Below are 19,069 nucleotides of genomic sequence, written 5' to 3' on the forward strand. Positions count from 1 at the left end.
CCCCATTATTCATCTTGCTTGTAGATGGCACCAAAAAAAGAGAATTTTTCTAGTTGTACAGGAGCCCAGGGTACGAGATGTCATTCTGTTGAGCGGGCTTAGGTATAAGGAGGGATTTCTACTATTACAGAATGTGCTCTTCTACAAGGCAGTAACACAAATTGTATGAACCTATTATATATTTCCTTATGGTTTATTCTGGGAAGAATTAAAAGCATTTCACTGAAGAGTGATTCTGTTGTTGTTGTTGTTTTCTTCCTATCAAAAGAATGAGATATTCAGAGCAAGAGCCTTCTAAATCTCTTCTGCCAAACTTATGGACCCAATATGAGCCACACAGAAAAACATGCATCCATGAATATATTACCTGACAAAGCAGTGTAATTTAAAAAGTCTAAATGCATTTGTGAAAATTTCACTAATAAAAAACCATGATAGCCATGAAATACTACAAACTGCAAACCCCCCACATATTAATGAAGTGCTCTAAATCTTACACAACAAACATTTGCCCTTACAATCTGCTTCTTATCCTTTATGTTTGCTGGCAGCTTTCTAATTATAATTGGCAAAGATAATCCATTTAAAAAACACTTCCTGATTGTAAATAAAAAGCTGAGAAACAGCATGTTATTTAATTTATGCTCTAGAAATAAAAGAACAATCTTATTGAAATGAATGGATTAAGTTCAACATCTCCAGGTGTTTCAAGATGCTCATGGAGTTGTGAAAAAAATCCATTTGTTCTTTTTCAGCTTGTAGGTACAAGAAAGAAAACTAGAAACAGGTTGTGGGTATTTTTTCTCATTTCTTATCATGGACAAGGCCTCTGTTGATAATCACTGGTGAACACCACAAGAAACAGCATTCTGGCATGATGTTAAGTACCTTTCTGCTCTTGTTGTCATTTGCACAAAACATTACCCAAAATCAGAATCTTTACTGATCACCAATTAATTGACTCAGAACTCTGACTTTGCTACCCTTGCCCAATTTCAAATGGCATAACATCGCCACTTTATGTCATGGTATTTTATCTAGATACTGCATATTTTCTTTTTTAAGACCATTAGAAAATACTGTTTTGTGGTGAAAAGAGTTGGCATAATGCATCACAAGGGTATTGTACCTTAGAGGTTGGTAGAACAATTTATATGCAGATATTTTGCAATCACCCCAGAGAAATGTGCTACTGCATTTCTCTAATTGAAAACAAAGATGAGCACAGGAACTGGTAACTGACTCAACTCTCAAACCTTCAAACCTATATTACCTCCTTCTGTAAATTAGATTTTGTTTTCCCTTCTAAGGGAAACGCTTAATACTTATAAAAATGAGATTATAGATATAATTATAATAAAATAGATTTTTTTCTCTCTCTCTTCCTTTACTTCTCCCCCTCTTCCCCATACAGGCATAAACCAAACATCAGCAAAGACTTTCTGAAGAGTCTTAAAAAATGGAAAAGCAGAAAGCATTTTTTTCCTGTCCCCATAAAGCTGAACAAAATACAGAAGTTGATACAATAGGATTTTTAGGACTCTGGTGATGCCAGCCACTTTGCAGGATTACAGAAAAGGCAAGGCAACCATGGAGTTTGGTATCAATTAATTTAATGGTTGCAACAAGAAATTCTCTCACTATGTATGCCCTGCACAAGATTAAACTTTTGTTTAATTTAAAAATTAATGTTAAAAATTAAGTTAAATTATCCCTCTTTCTTAGCTTTTATTTCTATATAAAAAGCCATCATTAAATCTTATTGACTGTTCTCTTGAATTGTCTCACTCGTGTAATCATTTCAAACAAGTAAGTTTTTCACATCAGTATTGCTTTTCTCTCTCCTTTAAACTGTGTCCGAAATTAAGCAACAGACAAAGATTTAAAAGGGTATTTAAAGCCAAGAGTACTCTCCAGATTAATCATAACAAAGCAAATGAAGTTCAGATTCAGCTATTTTCTGCTTTATCTTCCACAACCCTCTGATTTATCTAGGTGCTGCTGAAAATGATGTTTAGATCAGTAAGAAATAAAAAATGTAGAAAACTGCCAAGGTCAGTCTGCTTTCTAGACAGTGAAGCTACTGAAATCCTCAAGTTTTTTTTAAAAAACAAACCTTGCTAGTTACATATACCATCATTCTTTTTCAAGACACAAGAATCAAGACATTGCTTTAGCAGCATATATCATGTTGAAAGACTACTGGAAAAGTCCTATTTGAGATGCAGTAGTTAATTTTGTTGACTTCATTAAAGCTACCCTGAAAATAAAACAGTGGTCTCTGCTACTATAAAGATCTCAACCCTACACTTGTGCCCTCTACCAAATTTTCTCTGAAAGACCATTAAAAACAATTTCTAAGAGATGCTGGGGATTGTTTCTGAGCCCCAACTGGCTTCATTCCACAGTCTAGCTCTAGGGCCACCAATACACTATAATGGTTGATGCCTAAGAAGGCTGACCTGGAACAGAGACTGGACAGAGCTAGAGAATAAAGTAGGTATTTATTGAAAGGCCTCCAGGATCCACCTTGGGCATGACAGGAGCCTGACCAAGGCTGCACCCAGGGTGGACCAAGAATGGTCATAAAAATGTCTGACCAGTTACAAGATATTACACTTATATAAGTTTGGGTCCATTTGCATATTGGGGTTTAATTGTCCAATTACAGCTTCAGGTTGTGAGGTCTCTTTTTTTTTCTCTTTTTTTTCTCTTCAGTCAACTGTTGTTTATGCTGTTGGGCTGAAAATTGTCCTTGGTCTTCAGCAGGAAAAGGATTTGTTTGTCTACCTACCCGTGAAAAGAGCTTACTAGCACTTAATATGAGGTTCAGAACTACATCCCTGGGAAGCACAGAATCTGCAAACATGAAAGCTAAAGCTTAGGGCACCATGGGAGCAAGGCCACTGTGCCTGGGGACATTTTGCCACCAACTGGTGTGCTCGAAGGATTGCACCTAGTGCACATACTGGAAGATTTTCTTCTGAACAAGCAATGAAAAAAAAAAAGTCTCAAAAACTGAACTTCTGCTGAGTTAGGGTAAGAGAGAGCCTCAGAAGTTCAGAAGAATGTATTAGATAAGAAAAAAATATATACATATGAAATATTCAAGTTTAAAGTCTTTGCTTTGGCTCAGCACAGATCAGAAGGTATATCTCAGCTTGTTCCATCTGGTCCTATCTCTGTTCCCCAACTCTGAATGAACTGGTGAGCTCCACAGAACCCTCCAAAGGCAACTCATGCCCCCAGCTCCAGCTATTGACCCTGATAAGGTAGAACAGGAACATGAATCTTTCAACATCCACTAAGGACATACCCAGAAGAAAAAAAAAAAGTCAGGTTTAGAGTAGTTTTCTTCTTGATTTCTGTAGTTTGCCACTTCATAATTTTCCTTGAATTACTGCTGCAGGTGTAAGCATTTTAACGGCATTTCACCTGAGTCTGAGCAATGAGTGTGCCTCCACATCCAACTTCTGCCTTCTCCTCTTCCATTGGGAGGGAGGCAGCAACCTCAGTTGTCACAGTTTTTGCTGCCTCTTGCAAAACTTTTGAGCAGAAGCAGAAATGCTTTTATAGAGAATTCAAGGATGTTCATAGCAGGTTTTTGCTTTTTCTAGTTACCTACTCAGACCCTTCAAAGAAATTAATCTTGATATGACAGCTTAAAAACAACTGTCACATCTCAAGAATGCTAACAGGCTTTATCACAGATTTATTGCTACCTGCTTTTCAAAGCTCTCAAGTACCTGCAAATTATTTGAAGCACAAAATGTCGTTCCCAGAGTTATGAGCAATATGCAATAGTAAAAATTCCTCAGTTATGTTCTTTTTAAATTAACTGTCTTGGGGTCCAATTCACAGTCATCCTACTTAAAAACCCTCTTCCCAAACCCAAACTGATAACATTTTAAACACAGATTTCCTTCAGCCTAAAATGAACTACTCTGGGTCTCATTTGTATACACTGTACCTTCCTAAAATTTCATTTAGCTTTCTAGTAAAGACCTTTCATCTTCTCAAAGCTGCAATATTTGACCTTAAAAGTACAGGAAAACAAAATAAACACTGGTAGAGTAAGAAAAGCAAAGTTAAGGATTGCTCTTTGTAAAACACATCAAGATCTCCACACCTCTGTACCTTAGGTATTCCTTATTATTTTCAAAATAAGTATCTCAACCATTCCTCTTGGTAATCAAGGTATTTGAAAAATTTTAATAAATATTCATATCAGAGTAAAATTTACCTTAATACCAATCACTATACAAACTTCCACAAGGTAAAGAAGATGACAAAAGGACAGTCAAGGCATGCCCATTTCCAAAGGAATTTTGCACAAAATGATGAATGGACTCAATAGGTATTAGCCACCACTGTTCTGCTCTGGGTTATGAACTTTGTAATTTTAAATACATTATTTATTCAGTTGTTTTTCCCTCTACAGTTTATACTCTGAATGTGCCACACACACAAGAACAAGTACAGTTTGAACACTGACAGTGTATTACACTGCAGTCCTCTGCTGTTTCTTATGTGAGTTTTTAATTAGGGTTTGTCAGTGATTTATTTTGACATATTTCTAAATTATGCAGCACACAAAGCAATAAACATGACTTTACAGTAAATGCAGCATAACACTGCACAGAGAAACTCTCAATAGCATTTCTGGCAACTACTTAGTACCTATGTTTTTCTGCTAGGTTATAGTGATAAGACCCTCTGTTATACTTAAGAGAAAAGGAATTAAGGCAAACTTACTTGATATAATAGGGCACTTTGTTATGTGAAACAGATCTCTGCCATGGAAACTGTACTGAGGCTGAGGAAATAAAGAGAAGGTTGTTATTAGAAAGTACCTGTCATATTAAAAAAAAAAATCTATCTTTTATTTATTTTGCAATTAATATGGTTATAATAAATTAAATAGAAACAATTAATATTTCCCAGACTACTTCCAGTAATTAGAAAAGCAGCAGAAGAAAATTATGGCAATCTATCAGGATGATTACAGGCATCTATTTGATGCCATGCTGAAAAGAAAACAAATGGGATGATTCTACTTCAAAGGATGATAAATTCTGAGCAAGCAAGCTACCCATTTAGGGAAACTGCAGACAGTTGTTTTCCTACCACTATAGGATTATTATCAAGTTATGCTTTTAAAATAAATTATTCCACTAGTATAAATAATGCTCTGCAACAGAGCAAGAAGAAAAAACAACCTTGTTTTTATTAGTTACAACCCTTAGCTCCTATTTGCAACACAAATTAATATTGATTAACACTGTATGGCCAAGAAAAAAAACAATTAAAACCTGTCTTATCACTCCATGCTAAAGAATTGTAATGTTTGCAGAATTTATCAGATATCACCCACAATACACCCACACCCACAAAAGGAAGGCTTCTGCACACTGAGTTGAAAAAGGCATGAAGTCATACATGACACTGCAACTCTGCCAATCTAAAGATCCCAAGGGATAAAAGGTAAAAAGTGTTCAGGCCAACAGGACTGTTGGTGCTCAATTTAAGAATATCTGTTTACTGGAAAGCCATAGGTACACATATCAGAAATTACTGGACTAGTGCCTGGGTAATCAGGGTTTTAGCATGGAAAAAACCTCCTTGCACTTCCCTGTGGAAGCAGAGATTGACAGAACAGGCAGGAATAAGTGATGACCACAATAAGATGAATTTACATTGCCCACATATGTCAGTGCTTCTGACACAGAAAGCCCTCTCCTGGTTCCTAACAACCCCCTTTTAGAACCTTGGTAGAAAATGAGACGGCTTTGATCCACACTGGATCTCAAGTAATTAAACTCGCAATTAATGTAATTTTCTGCAAGCTTGGACCACTTTAGGGTTCATCCCTCTCTGGGGAAAAAAAAATAAAATAATTCACTTGAAAGTAACTCTCTTCTCTTCCCTAAAGACCTCTCAAAGCTGCAGTGAAGCCTTACGAGCTATATAAGCCCCAGTGGCTTTCGCAGCTACAGACAGAGATAGGTCTTGCCCTGTGACCAGCTGCCTGGTGCCCAAGGGTTTCATGGCTGTGACCTCTTCCGAAACCACACAAAATATCATAGTTTATAATTTAAGAAATATTCATGTACTGAAAGACAGATTAACTGGGAAGAATATTTCGGAATTACAGGAATAAAGTAAACCACCTTCTTTACTGAAGAAAAAGAAGAAAAGAGAAAATTTCATATTTATTCTAAGAAGAAGAAAACATTTGCAATAAAGATTAGGTAAAGAAAAACATAGTAAAGGCCAAATGCTCAAACAGACGTAGCTTGCTAAAAAGTAATCCTTATGCCTTCATAAATCTGAAAAAGAAGAGTAAAATCAACCTGATAGGTGAAGGTGACCATCAGCTTTAGAGTTTCATCCTCTAGTGCTGCAATTTGACACCTATGGTGGCTCCTGTGACATCCTGTTCATATGAATTATGCCAGCTCAGTAAGAATTTGCTTAACTACAATTTATTTGCTGTGACAGATATAGACATTCTGCACTGACATAAAAATGAACTAAACAATTTAATCAATTAAATTACTAATTATTATGGAACAAGTAATATTCTATTTATTTGGGAACAACCTCTGTAAGACTCTCTGCTGTATAAAAGTCTGGAAAATGAGATTACCATTCTCTTTTTAAAAACACTGATGAAAAGTGAATATAGTAGTTATCAACTTGGTATTCACTAGCAGACCTGCAGATATTAGTATGGCTGAGAGATTCTTTGAGCAGGCCACTGGAGACATAAGCTGTTTGTTAGGGAACATATGGAATCAGTGCTCCGTGGATGTTCATGGATTCATCTTACAAAACATACAAGAAACGTAACAGAGAGTAGTGGATCAGTCAGCTTTGGAAAATAAATTAGTTACAGAAAAAAATCAAGTTACTATTGCTAAAGGCAGGAGGCAGCAAAAAGCAACGTTTTTTGCAAAGAATAATGGATTATAAGGATTCTTCACTTCTATCTGTGTTAGGGAATGTGTAAAATTTAGTGATCAGTGACTTGAAAAGTGCTTACCTTCCATCTCAAAAGCAATGAAAAATAAATCAACCAAATTCTGCCTCCCAATGAAGGGATGGAACAAATAGTTCAGCAAAAAGAGGGATTGTAGACTGCAGTGGCCTACTAAAGCAGCTTTACATCAGACTCCTAACACAGAACATTTTACAAAGGGATAATATACTGTTTGGTAGTCTTCAAAAATATTTTGAAGTCCTTTCATAGTGATGGTCTGCATGAATCATCCAATTGGTGTTCCAAGTAGTATCAAAACACTGCACTGTGTCTTTTTAGTAAAGAAACATTTCTCACCACTGCAGAGATGAAATCACTGGACTAACAGGGCTGGAACCAGGGCACTGGATATTCTCATCTGGGCTTCCTTTCCCATAAAAGGTTGGACTACATGAACTTTTTAGGTAAGTCCCTTTCAAATGGAGCTATTTCATCATTCTATGAATCTGATGAACAGGCAGAAATAGGTGTTTGCTAGCAAAAAATCCTGATTGAATGATAACTGGGATCTAGTTAGTTGAAAATGGTGTGATGGCAAGTTATGGTTCCTTCTTAGTATTTGGAGGAAGAGTAACAGGTAGGTGAGGTAAACTGAAAATTGCTGCTGTCAGATAAGCACAGATAAAAGCCTGCCCTCTAATTCAGAAGTGCAGCTTTGGAAATGAAGATTTACAGGAGACATTCATACATAATTAATCTCAGTCTTAGGAGTTTGAGATTGTTTTATTCAGACTACTACTCTACTTGTTTCTTCCAGCTAGAAGTCACTTATTGCTGCTAAAAAGGTTTGAAAATTTTGATTTAGAATACACAGTCTTTCAACCTGTCAGGATAAAGCCATCAGCTTTCCAGATTTAATGATTTTTTCTATTATTTTACTTCTGAAGTTACCGTCTATGACTTACATTTACCAGACACTATATAAAGTTGTAGGTATAGGTTCTTTAACTCTGTCGTCTTAAAGCTCTAGAAAAGGTTTGGTAGTTGTTGGGGTTTGTGTTGGGTTTTTTTTTGGTTTTTGTTTTGGTTTTTTTTTTTTTTTTTTTTTTTTTTTTTTTTTTGGGTTTTTTTTAAGATGCTTTAGTCGTAGTTGGTGTAGAAAAAGGTTGCTATTGGCAAGTGGTTTAAATTAATAACTACACATTATTTGTTTTTGCAAAACTGTGCTACTTAGCTGTAATTCTTTGTGGTATCTACCAACACGGAAACCATCCTGGAAACTTCCCCTTTTTTACTTTGATATGTAACATAAACTGAATGTCTCCTTAAGCCTGAAGAATATTCCCTAAACATGGCTGAGGAATGCTGATAAGGCACTGCATAGTCTCTGTGGACATGATTCTATGAATATTTTAACCAGCAACAAAGCCTGTTCACCACTCAGACTTGTGAACACGGTGTTTTATTGTGGCGTGTTGTAAGCCAATTCAAGGAAACGAGCCAGGCCAAGACAAACAAAACCAGCCAACCTTTCCTGGCAAGTTTTACATATGGACTCTTCCATTCATTCTCCCTCAAGCAGAATAAGAGCTACATTCTAAGAAACAACTTCTACATTGATCCTAACCTGTTTATTTGCAGAGACTAGACTGACTAGTCTTGCAAACATTTCATCTGGCATTCTTAAGCAGTGCCAAAGGTAGCACTCTATCTGTGATCTCTTTAATGAATTATCACATAGGTGTACTGACCAATCTCTCTCGTGTTTGAGACTACAAGAGCTATAAAACCACTGTGGCAACAGTATGCAATATTTCTAATAGGGCTTTATAAAATAAATAAATCTTATTCTTTTAAAGTTGTTTGTTTGTTCTGTCAATTCAAAAAAGGAGTAAATGGCTCCAGGAATTGCTGGTTTGCATAATATTTTATATACACTTCATTTGGTTTACTGAAAAACTAACTGTCAATTCAAAATAAGAACATGGTTGTAACATAAGTCAAGAAAAAAAATCAAGATCTATTTAGTGATTTAAATTATATTAACAGTTTAGCTATACAGTGACATACACTCCTTTAGAATCTCTGAGTTGCTCATTTTGTTGACTTCTTCACTCCTGCAGTAAAGTTATCTTTTTTATAGAAGCTCTCCATTAAAAACTCGAGAGGTGATTGGTTAAAATTCTGTCTCATTAGCTCTGATTGTGGCAAGTAGGCAGGAACATCGGGAAACAAACACAGACCTGATACTACAACCTATGTGTAACAATTATATCAACTAAGCTTTTCCCATCTTAGTCGATGTGAGATTATAGGCTCTAAAATGTTTATTAAAAAGATGCAAGGAAAGGTCTTGAGGAAGAGAGGCATGTTTGCTTTTCCCAGCCCTTTTGTAGTGGTTTCATGTTCGCTAAATTTTGGTTGCCAAATTTAGTGTAGTGGTCTTTTTGTGGGAGAAGATCAGGAGAAAGCAAAGCAGGCCTAAGTGTGATAGTGGCACACAAAGCAGTAACACGGAGACAAGAGGTCTGCGGTGCAGAGTTGCTCTCCAAGAGAGAGAGCAGCCCGTTAACTCTTTCATTTTTATACATTTGTGGGTCTGGTTGTGGGTTGGCTTCTGGGGTTACAACTCCTCACCCCACTGGGCAGACTAGCTGTCAATTTCAGGCTAGAAATATGTAAACAAAGGACAGGGAATGAAAACCAAAAGTTTATGTTCCCATGCATGAGAAAAGTGAAACACTGCTCTTAATACTGTGCAGAAACAAAAGAAACTGGCTCCATCTTATGAACAAGTAGAAGGCTTTAAAAGAACTCAGAAAAACCAGGGTGACACCTAAGCTTAAAAATACACAAATAGTTTTATTAATACACACTAAAAGAATGGGAAAGAAAAGTTGAAAAAAGAAAACAAAACAAAATGAAACTTTAAAACAATTTTCTTTCTCTCTACAAACTGTTAACTTTCTTATAAAACAACACAGAGAGACTCAACTTGTGATTTTCAGTCAGTTTCACTATTTAAACAATTTTTCATCACTTTGGGAGAGGAGTTTCTTTAGAGTCTCATGGAGTCACTCACCATAAGACTACAACAGTCTAGTGGCTTTCAATGTTACAAATCTGCAACCGCCTGGAATTTTTGCAGATTGTGCAGTCCCACCCATCAGCAGCCTTGGGACGGCCTTGGTCTAAAACATAGCTGCCATCAGGGGCCCGGCAGAGATCCCTCCCGCTCTGGGGCTCCAGGGAGGTTTTCAAAGTAGCTGATGTTAAGCTGCAACCTCTCCTCCCCTGTCAGGAGCTGATGGAGCCTGGCCTGGCCTCGGGGACAGCTCCCCGCCAAAGTGAGGGAAACACCAGCTCTGTGTTACCTGTTCAGCCGACTAGGAGGAAAAAAAGGGGCCTGACCTGCACAAAATCAGGATTTATATGGGTACTTCCCAAAGTCACATTTAACATTCTCAGTGGTCAAAACAGATGCCAATATCTTAAAATTGCCTTCTGATAGGTCTCTGTCTTTTCTAAAACAATTCTAAGGTCCTGACAGGGAAAAAAACACTTTACATTCCTCCTTAACTGAAAACGAAACTGCGCTAATGCATGACACCTTTGTTTGAAGTTCCAGGAATGTATGACACAGAGCCTTTAAAAAAAAAAGAAAAATCCAGGGAGCTCTTCCTTTGTGCCATCCCAGCAAGTGTGGTAGCAAAAGGAAATGGAAGAAAGAGCTGGCAAAGGATGAAAAGATGTGGTTGCAAACACGCAAAGATTCTGGAACAGTCACTGGTCAGACATTGCAGCAGAGGGAAAAGAATAAAGCAGAGGGCACAACCATCTCAGAAAGAGGGAAGCACACCAGTCAAAATGTCAATGAAGTAATGAAGATGAAACACCCCGACAAAAACAAGAAGGTAGATAATATAACGGAAGAGGAACTTCCTCAAGCCCCAGGAAAAATTGGAGTAAAGATGTTTGAGAAAGTGTTTGAGTGTTTGAGAAAGCAATCATAACTTGCATGTATCTATTAATGCAAGGAACTTACTGGAAAGAAAATGCTGTGATGCAGGTCCAAAATCTCGGTGTGCCTCCTGTAACTGTTTAAGGCGATCCTCTACAGATACCTACACATAAACACACACACTCTCAAAATCTACATTGCATATACTTTGCAACACCAAGGTGATGATAAAATCGTTTGTTTACATTTCTTTTAGTGAATCAGTTTGTTTGTGTGTCACAGCAATTATTTGACATCCACCTATTTAAGGCTACATATTTTTCTTTCATCTGCTTAATGAGAATCATGTTTCTATCTTGTAGTGTTCTCGTGTGAGAACTGTAGATCAATAATGAACAACAGTAGTTTCATGGTGACTACAGCCAACTGCTGAAGTTTCTGACCTCCTCCCAACCCTTCTGCTGTCCAAATTCCCACAGTCAGCAGGTCTCAGTTTGATTGCATTGATCTCACAGCTGTCTTTCCAGCACAGAACCATTTTGGAAGGTACTGCTTCACTGGCTGACATGACTCCCCTCACTTTAATTGAAACTGCAGTAGAACACAGCAATACTTTGGTTGCTTGATTAACTAAATTTGAGAGGACACATGCAATATACACCCCTCCATGCCCACCCCCCTCTCCTCTGAGTTAAAAAAACTCAAAACCTACAGACAAAATAAGAAAAGAAGCCCCACTACCAAAAGGTATTGGGAAAGAAAAGGTTTGATACGACAGAGTAACAGCTTTGACTCTCAGGAATGACTCATTCAAAACTACTGGCCAAGTCACTGGTGCCCAGGTTTTGAAAATTCATTCCCACCACCCTCACTAGATATGTGATAAATACTTCCTACAAAAATAAACACAAAAAAAGAGAGACACTTCAAAAATTCATAAATGAACTTATAACTGATGTAAAAAACTTCATTAAATCATTCACTGTGAAACTATGTATGAGTTTCAGCTGTAATCAGGCACATAAATTTACCTTTCTCAGATCATTTAAGCACAATAATCATAACTAAGCAATATGAATCTCTCAGCATATCCTTTTCTGCTTTTCATGCTGAATTGGTATTTCTTATATCTTGTTATAGCTTTACTAATACTTAAATCACTTTAAGTGAAATTTCCTACAGAAACTGAACATTCAAAGACAAAATAAAACAGCTTTCACACAAGCTGGAAACACAAAAGGAATTTTTACACCAGTTTTTGGTGACACAGACTTCTGCAGTAAAATCTACTGCTACAAGACACACAAAAAACCCATGCAGCAATAGTTCCCACTACTCCCCAGACTGCAATGCAGTTTCCTACTCGAATAAACTGCTGAAATAGATAAAATAGATAGAAAGGAAAAGCTTTGGGCCAAACTACAGCAGGAAAGGCAGCTCCTTCGGTACTAACAGAATAACACCTTAGTGACAGAAGTAATGAACAAAGGGCAGTAAGTAAATCTTCTAAGAAAACAGAAGAGAGTCAGAAATATCCCTCCCCACAACCCCTACTGTACATATTCAGAAAAATACCTGTAAAAGTTTCCACCGCATATTAAGATCATCCAGTTGACGAGACATCTTTAAAGATGGATAAAGGTCAAGTGGAGACAGCTGGCTGGACAGATCATTCACCGTTTTAACTTTTAAGTTGATGGGAGCAATTTCTTCTCTAAAAGCCTAAAAGGGTAAGAAACATACATTTATGTTCAATTGACATCTGAACAGCACAAAAGCCACAGTAAACTCCACATGGTGCTGACCTCCCCAATGTGGCAGCTTATGCTAAACAACTGCACACAAGTCAGTTCTCAGCAAAGAAAGTTCACTCGCTTCAATATTCTTATTGTATTACTCATATCCACCTTTAAGGAAAAACAGCATGAAACTTACTGAAACACCCATAAGTAAATTGCACCCCTAGAATAATTTATTATTTTATTGTGGTGCTGTATGGCTATAGAACTTTTCTTTTCAAAAGGAAATACACAGTGCTATATTAGCTTTACCAGCATACAACCTGCCAACTCTTCTTAAGAAAAAAAATTGTTCAGCAGCTATAGTTTTCAAGTATTAAGCAGCTGACAAAAATTCAATTTAAAAACTATTATTGAACTAGCAAAGCATGAAGGAATGTAGCTTCTAAGGAGAAGTACAATGTTTTACCTGATCAGAACCAGAGAGTAAAGCTATTACAATGACTGAAAAGAAGTAAAAGGTTTATTGAATCAAATCGAACAAAATATTGTATTAAGACAAAAGTGATGCAAGTTTTAGTTACAGTTTAAAAGATGCATCAAATGTCTTTCTTGCTGTGAGTAGTTAAGTGTTCAATCCTATAAAGATCTTGATTAAACATCATGAAACAAGCCCAAAACAGCTGTAAAGAAAGTACTTTCTTTGGACAGTTCAATTATTTACCTCCCTTCAAAAATCACTCTCATCAGGCCAAGAATCAGAAGAAACATACTGTCAAGAAAGAAACAGCCTACTGGCTATTTCTGGACAGCCAGTAGGCCCCTATTGCTTCAGCAGATGTTACAGTTTTCCCACAGCAATGACAATCTGAAATACTTTGCTTTCATCTACTTTATAGAAAAAGCCATTAAGATATGACAAATCACTTCTTAGCATGAGAACAAGGAGCTATTCAGCATTAGCATCTTATTTCTTTGCTTCAAATCAACAGCAGTTTGGATATTAACTCAGCTTTGACTGTCTTTGCTTAAAAGATTTCAGTTCCATTAACGTTGAAAGTAACAATATAATTTGGAAAATGAGGATACTTACATTGCTATATGTGAAATAATGTAGCCCTGTGAATTCACAGACACTGTATACATAGAGAGAATATCTACAGAAATCTGGTAGCAGCCTATTTTGTTCTTCTAACACCAGCATCCCATGTTGAAGACATGGTCAGGTACACAACCCCAGGGTCTTCTAATGCTTTGCCATATTCATTCTTAAGCTTAAAAACTGAAAATCTGTGTTTGTGAAACAGAAGCTTAGCAGTAAATGATAAATTTGCCCAAAAGAACAATCTTCTATATGTGCATACACACAAGTTCTCCTGGAATCTATAATATTCACTGCACTATACTGTTTCCAGTCAGCTTTTCTGGACAATGCTAATTATCAGAAAATATTCTTTCTTGGGGAGCTCTGCATTACTAGGTCCCTCCCCAATCCATGAAGTTAGGCAGGGGATGACTACTTCCCATCAGGAGCCGCCATGCCTTGGGATGCCGAGCCCTGCGTGGAACCCAGGCAGCAAAAACTGGTTTGCCCACAACATTAGAGTGCACTATGTGCTCTTCAGTTTGAAATAATCCTGATAAGAAGGCAGGCTAAAGTAAAAGCAAATGCAAATATTCACTCAAAAAAATGAAAATAGACAATAGACATATTAAGTTTGTGAAAGTTAAGGAACAGAAATTAAAACTATGTATATATTTCTGTATGATTAAATAAGCTGTAAATGTTTTTCTAACAAGAAAGTTACACTTGATGGCCAAACAGATCTATGCACGCATGTAACCCCAGACAACACTGGGAATGTGGCACTGGACTTTATTTGAGACTTCAGATATTATCTTTAAAGATTTTATACTGCACATGAGAGTTTAAGCATATCTAATATGACTAGAGGTACTAGAATGGAGAGGTCTGACACACAAACAAATTTTTTTCCAGGAGTTCCACACTTACCGTAGTTTTCTCAATGTGATCTGGTAATGAATCTATGAGCAAGTCTCCCACAGGTTTCCAGCCATTCCTCACATTTTCAGCCTCCTTCAAATCAGCATCAAGGTCATCCATGGCACACTGAAGGTCTTTCAGTTTTTCTAATGCTTTGTCCACTTGCTTCTGCCAGATACTGGCACTGGCATTTAGGTTCTCCCATTTCTCTTTTACCTCCGATGACTGCTTACGCATAGCTTTGGCAATCTTCAAGGCTTTCTCCTCAGGAGTCAATTCTGCAGAGGGAAAGAAGTTATACTGTTTATTTCTTATTTTTGTCCAGTGCAACAGACAGTGCTCCTGAAATACACACTCAAGACAGTCAGTAAGTCCAGTGTCAGCTGATAACTTCTTTCAGCAGGTACAAGGTAAAAGAAAGTCCACCTTGCTGTAACTCAAATAAACCTCAATCACTCCTACTGAAAACACAGGCCTTGATCAGAAGACAGGAAACTATTCCTGACTTCCATATGATAGCCAAAAAGCAAAAGCAGCTTACTGCTGATCTGTTTGTTCCTTTTGGAGGCACAGGGAAATTAAATATAAGAACTTTCTTCCTTCCTGGAAACTTCAGTAGGTAATCTTTGTATCATTTTGTGTAGAAAGAGCAAGGGCAGTGCTTTCTTCCTGGGTCTCTTACCACCACCTTTCACTGTGGCACCAGGACGTCTCTTCATAGTCAGTAGCAAAACCCAAGAGATACTAAATACCATGGGTGGTGTGGTTCTGCAGCACTACATGGGTTTTTCTGTGTTAACACCAAAGTCCAAAAGGGCTGGTTTCAATAGCTTTTCCAAACCTACAAATGTTCTATGAAGCTGTTGGACGAAAAAGAATTAAGCTTATGGTGCACTATTTCTCACAAATTTATGTGTCTATATCCCACACAACCCAGCAACCATGGAAAAACTTCTGTTTGAGATTGAGCAAGACCCAGACAGCCAGAAATCTAAAAAGAAAACCCTAAAACATCCCCAGCAGGTCTACTATCTCTACTGCCCAGGGGGCCCTTGCTGAAAAAAACTCATAGGAAGCTTCCTTCATCAGGGAAGAGTTGTCTCAGTAATGACAAACAAACATAGCCAGTCTCAGAGGATTCCCCTTCTACATAAAAGCAAGCAGAGGAAACTATAATGCAAAAAACAGAGAACAAAAGAAGGAGCAGAGACGTGACATGCACTGAAACTAAGCCAATTGGCCTTCTATTCAGCCCTATATAAAAGCCCTGAAAAAGGTTTATCACAGTACTCTTGTGATTAAAATTCAAGTGGTTGCCTATGAATAAATTATACACAATCATGCAAAGATGAAAGCACCATTTTTGTCAGAAGTCGGATGAGACATACAATCTTCCATTTACTGTTTAGACTGTCTTTAAAATCACTACTACTGACTGAGCTTGGAGTTGCTCATGTGGTGGAGGAGGGTGAGGGGGCAACAGAGAAAAAATAGTGTGGGAAGGAAGTTTTTGCTTTACAAAGGTCAGATGAATGTCAAAGTAAATTCACAGTTACAGCTGCAAAAGTTACCCTACTATGCCTCTAGTATGCAACTGTTGTCCCATAGCACCCAGAAAAGCATATTGTAAGTAATTAACATAAAATAAAACATTGAAATACACTCCAATTTGCTGTTGAGAAGTCACTTTTTTCCAGATAAAAAGTAACAAGGAATTGTTTGGATCACAACCAGAGTTTCTGCCCACCAATTCCACATATTTGTTCTGTTTTTTCTTTAAAGTTTTTTTCAAATCTTGTTAGCCCTCGTTAGTCTTCATATATGCTAGACTACGAATACTAGAAGAGTATTCAACAAGACAATCCAAAAGCCATCAGGGATAAACAAACAAAAAAATCAACCACAATGCATTTATAATTTGTATTACAATTGTTGATATAGGGAGGAGAAGGTGTTGCCCAAAAGCACAAGGAGCTTGCTGGGAAGGGATTATGTAGGAGAAACAACAAATGAGGAATGGTAACCAGAGCACAGTGGAAGGAAAGAGTAATCAGCAAGAGGGAACAGCACTAAGGGAAGAGAGACACATACCCAGTCTGTGGGTTGTGGTGCATGTTTTGACCTCAAAACAGAGCCATTTGAAGAAAGAGTGCAGCTGAGGGGTACAAAAGATATTTTCAGCTTACGAAGTGTCCTAGGTTAATATTCCAGTGACTTGTTGGGTGCCGTAAGCTATCACATGAGAGCACTACCTATGTGCACTCTCCCTGTAAAAGCAGAGATTATACCCAGGTTTAGGGACACTGCAGTGGCAGGAAGGTATTGGAATGAAATGGCCATGAAAAAAAACGGCAATGCTTATTTAGATGCAAAGAGATATGAACTATGTCTGTAGCTCTGGGATACGGAGATATGGCAGCAGTCTACAATTTGCAATACTGACACACCAGAACAAAGATGAAAACCAAAGCTATGCTGTGATAAATTGCACCTCATCTCTGGATTTACAGCATTTCACAGAAGAATAAACTGCATCATAGCACAACACAGTTTTGGAATGATCTTTACCCCAAGTTCTGCAAAGAAAATATTTCTTTATTTCTTTTGAAAAGAAATAAAGCTCATGCTCTAAAGTAAAACCCTCTTTCAGGAAAAAGAATTCTTTTACACAGAAAAGAACAGCTACAAATTGTATATGTAAAGACATCAAAGAAGTTGTTACCATGAGTAATTTTGGAATAATTCACCTCTGAGAATATTAATATTGATGAATGAATGGGAATTCACTACAGTCCAGTGACAAAGGGACTGTGAACAATCTAGAAGTCAAGCTGCACCTAAGGACCATAGTATTACGGGTTGATGTTTCCTATGATACAGCTATAGGTTGTGCACAACCAGACCTCAGGAGTAAAAGCTGCAAAACTCATAAATGAAGACTAAGGGAGCACCCAGAGGTGGAATACTTTACTTAAGGTAAAGCAATATAGAGCTTCAATGAAAGGGCACAGAAGACTGCAGACCCATTAGATGAAGCCTCCTCTGTTGGTATCTTGAACACATGAATACAGGGAACACTACACCCAGAAACTGGACTAAGGAGAAGTTCCATATATGCAAAGCTGCAATCTACCATTTTGATCCAACATCATGCAGTTGCATCATTCTTTATCTGTTGTCAGAGCCAAAATCTACCAATGCTGCATAAAAGAGTAGAATGTTGCAAGACCTGAGCAGGTCTAAGCTGGATTATTAGCCAGTTAAAAAGTTCCGTTGCTTGACAAAGAACATGTGGAGTGCTTTACAGTAAGAGATGAAAATCTTGCAAAACTCCTTGGCTTTCCTTAAAGGTATTGACACAGCAGATCCAATGACTGCTTCTTGCCCTAACAGAGGCAATAGGAAGAAAAGTGGCTGTCGTAATAAAATGGACTGGATGTAGTACTTGGGGATAGGTTATGGGCTGGTTATGGAGTTGCTGGGTTAACAAGTGGATTAGATGATCCTGAAAGTCTCTTCCAAGCTTGATGATTCAGTGATTAGGAGAGGGGAGCAACAGCCTGACTTTATTTGTCTGGTCAGCTAAAACAAGGCAGCTTTATTCACAAAAGAACTAGTCACTTATTTGGGGATGGGAAAAAGATTCCAGAATGACTGGGGTGATTCAAGTATCCAAAGAGAATTGAAACCCAAAACATGTTTGAATAACATTTGTCAAATGAGTGGTATTGTGCAAGGATATCCACCACATATTGTACTTGAAAAATATTAATTCATTGCAAGACTGCTTTATTTTACGAAAGCTTCAGAAGTGTTTATAAACCTCTCACTAAAAAGACATTTACTAAGGAAATAGAGCAAAACGTGCTTTTATGAGCTATAAACCATTCATTTAAGAGAAATACCTCTTGTATAACTTCATGTTTTCCATCACAAAAGCCCAACTTATTAATGAGCAATTTTTTTTCAAGCAGAGATCACATTCTTCAAGATACTGGTTGCACAGCATAAAATTGTAAGTCTCAAAGAAATTGTCTTAATAAGAAGAATTTTTCTTCTATTAGTTTAGAATTCATTTAACCAGCCTGTCATCACACAAACCAGCAGACAGGATTCCTTTCTGCTGTGAAAAGTTTTACACAGTAGTCATTGCTCTTTTGTTCCTTCTCAATCATCAGTTTGATCGGTGTCTTCCCATCCCTTTTTTTTTTTTTTTAATGGTACTTATTACATTATCTTCACTTCAGCAGCTGCTCAGAGAGTAAGAAGAGCTTATATTCATTGGATCATTTGTTTACCAGAGAGGACGGATATTAACTGACCTTGCAATCAGGGGAAAAAAGTCCTTTTCTGTAGTGAAAAAAGAACACAAAACCTTGATT

General features: G+C 37.3%; 1 protein-coding gene across 7 annotated transcripts in view; it reads right to left on the reverse strand.

The window, feature by feature from the left end:
• UTRN (utrophin) overlaps positions 1–19,069 on the reverse strand; it is a 351,387-nt gene that overhangs the window by 64,459 nt on the left and 267,859 nt on the right. For all 7 annotated transcript variants that reach the window (XM_040060117.2, XM_040060120.2, XM_040060116.1 and 4 more), the window contains 4 exons: positions 14,697–14,965; positions 12,519–12,665; positions 11,028–11,106; positions 4,756–4,816 (listed from right to left, as the gene is read on the reverse strand). In XM_040060117.2, coding sequence (XP_039916051.1) covers positions 4,756–4,816; positions 11,028–11,106; positions 12,519–12,665; positions 14,697–14,965 — 556 coding nt within the window. The remainder of the gene's footprint in view (positions 1–4,755; positions 4,817–11,027; positions 11,107–12,518; positions 12,666–14,696; positions 14,966–19,069) is intronic.

The sequence above is a fragment of the Hirundo rustica genome, chromosome 3, assembly GCF_015227805.2.
Source record: "Hirundo rustica isolate bHirRus1 chromosome 3, bHirRus1.pri.v3, whole genome shotgun sequence".
NCBI classification, from domain to species: Eukaryota; Metazoa; Chordata; class Aves; order Passeriformes; family Hirundinidae; genus Hirundo; species Hirundo rustica.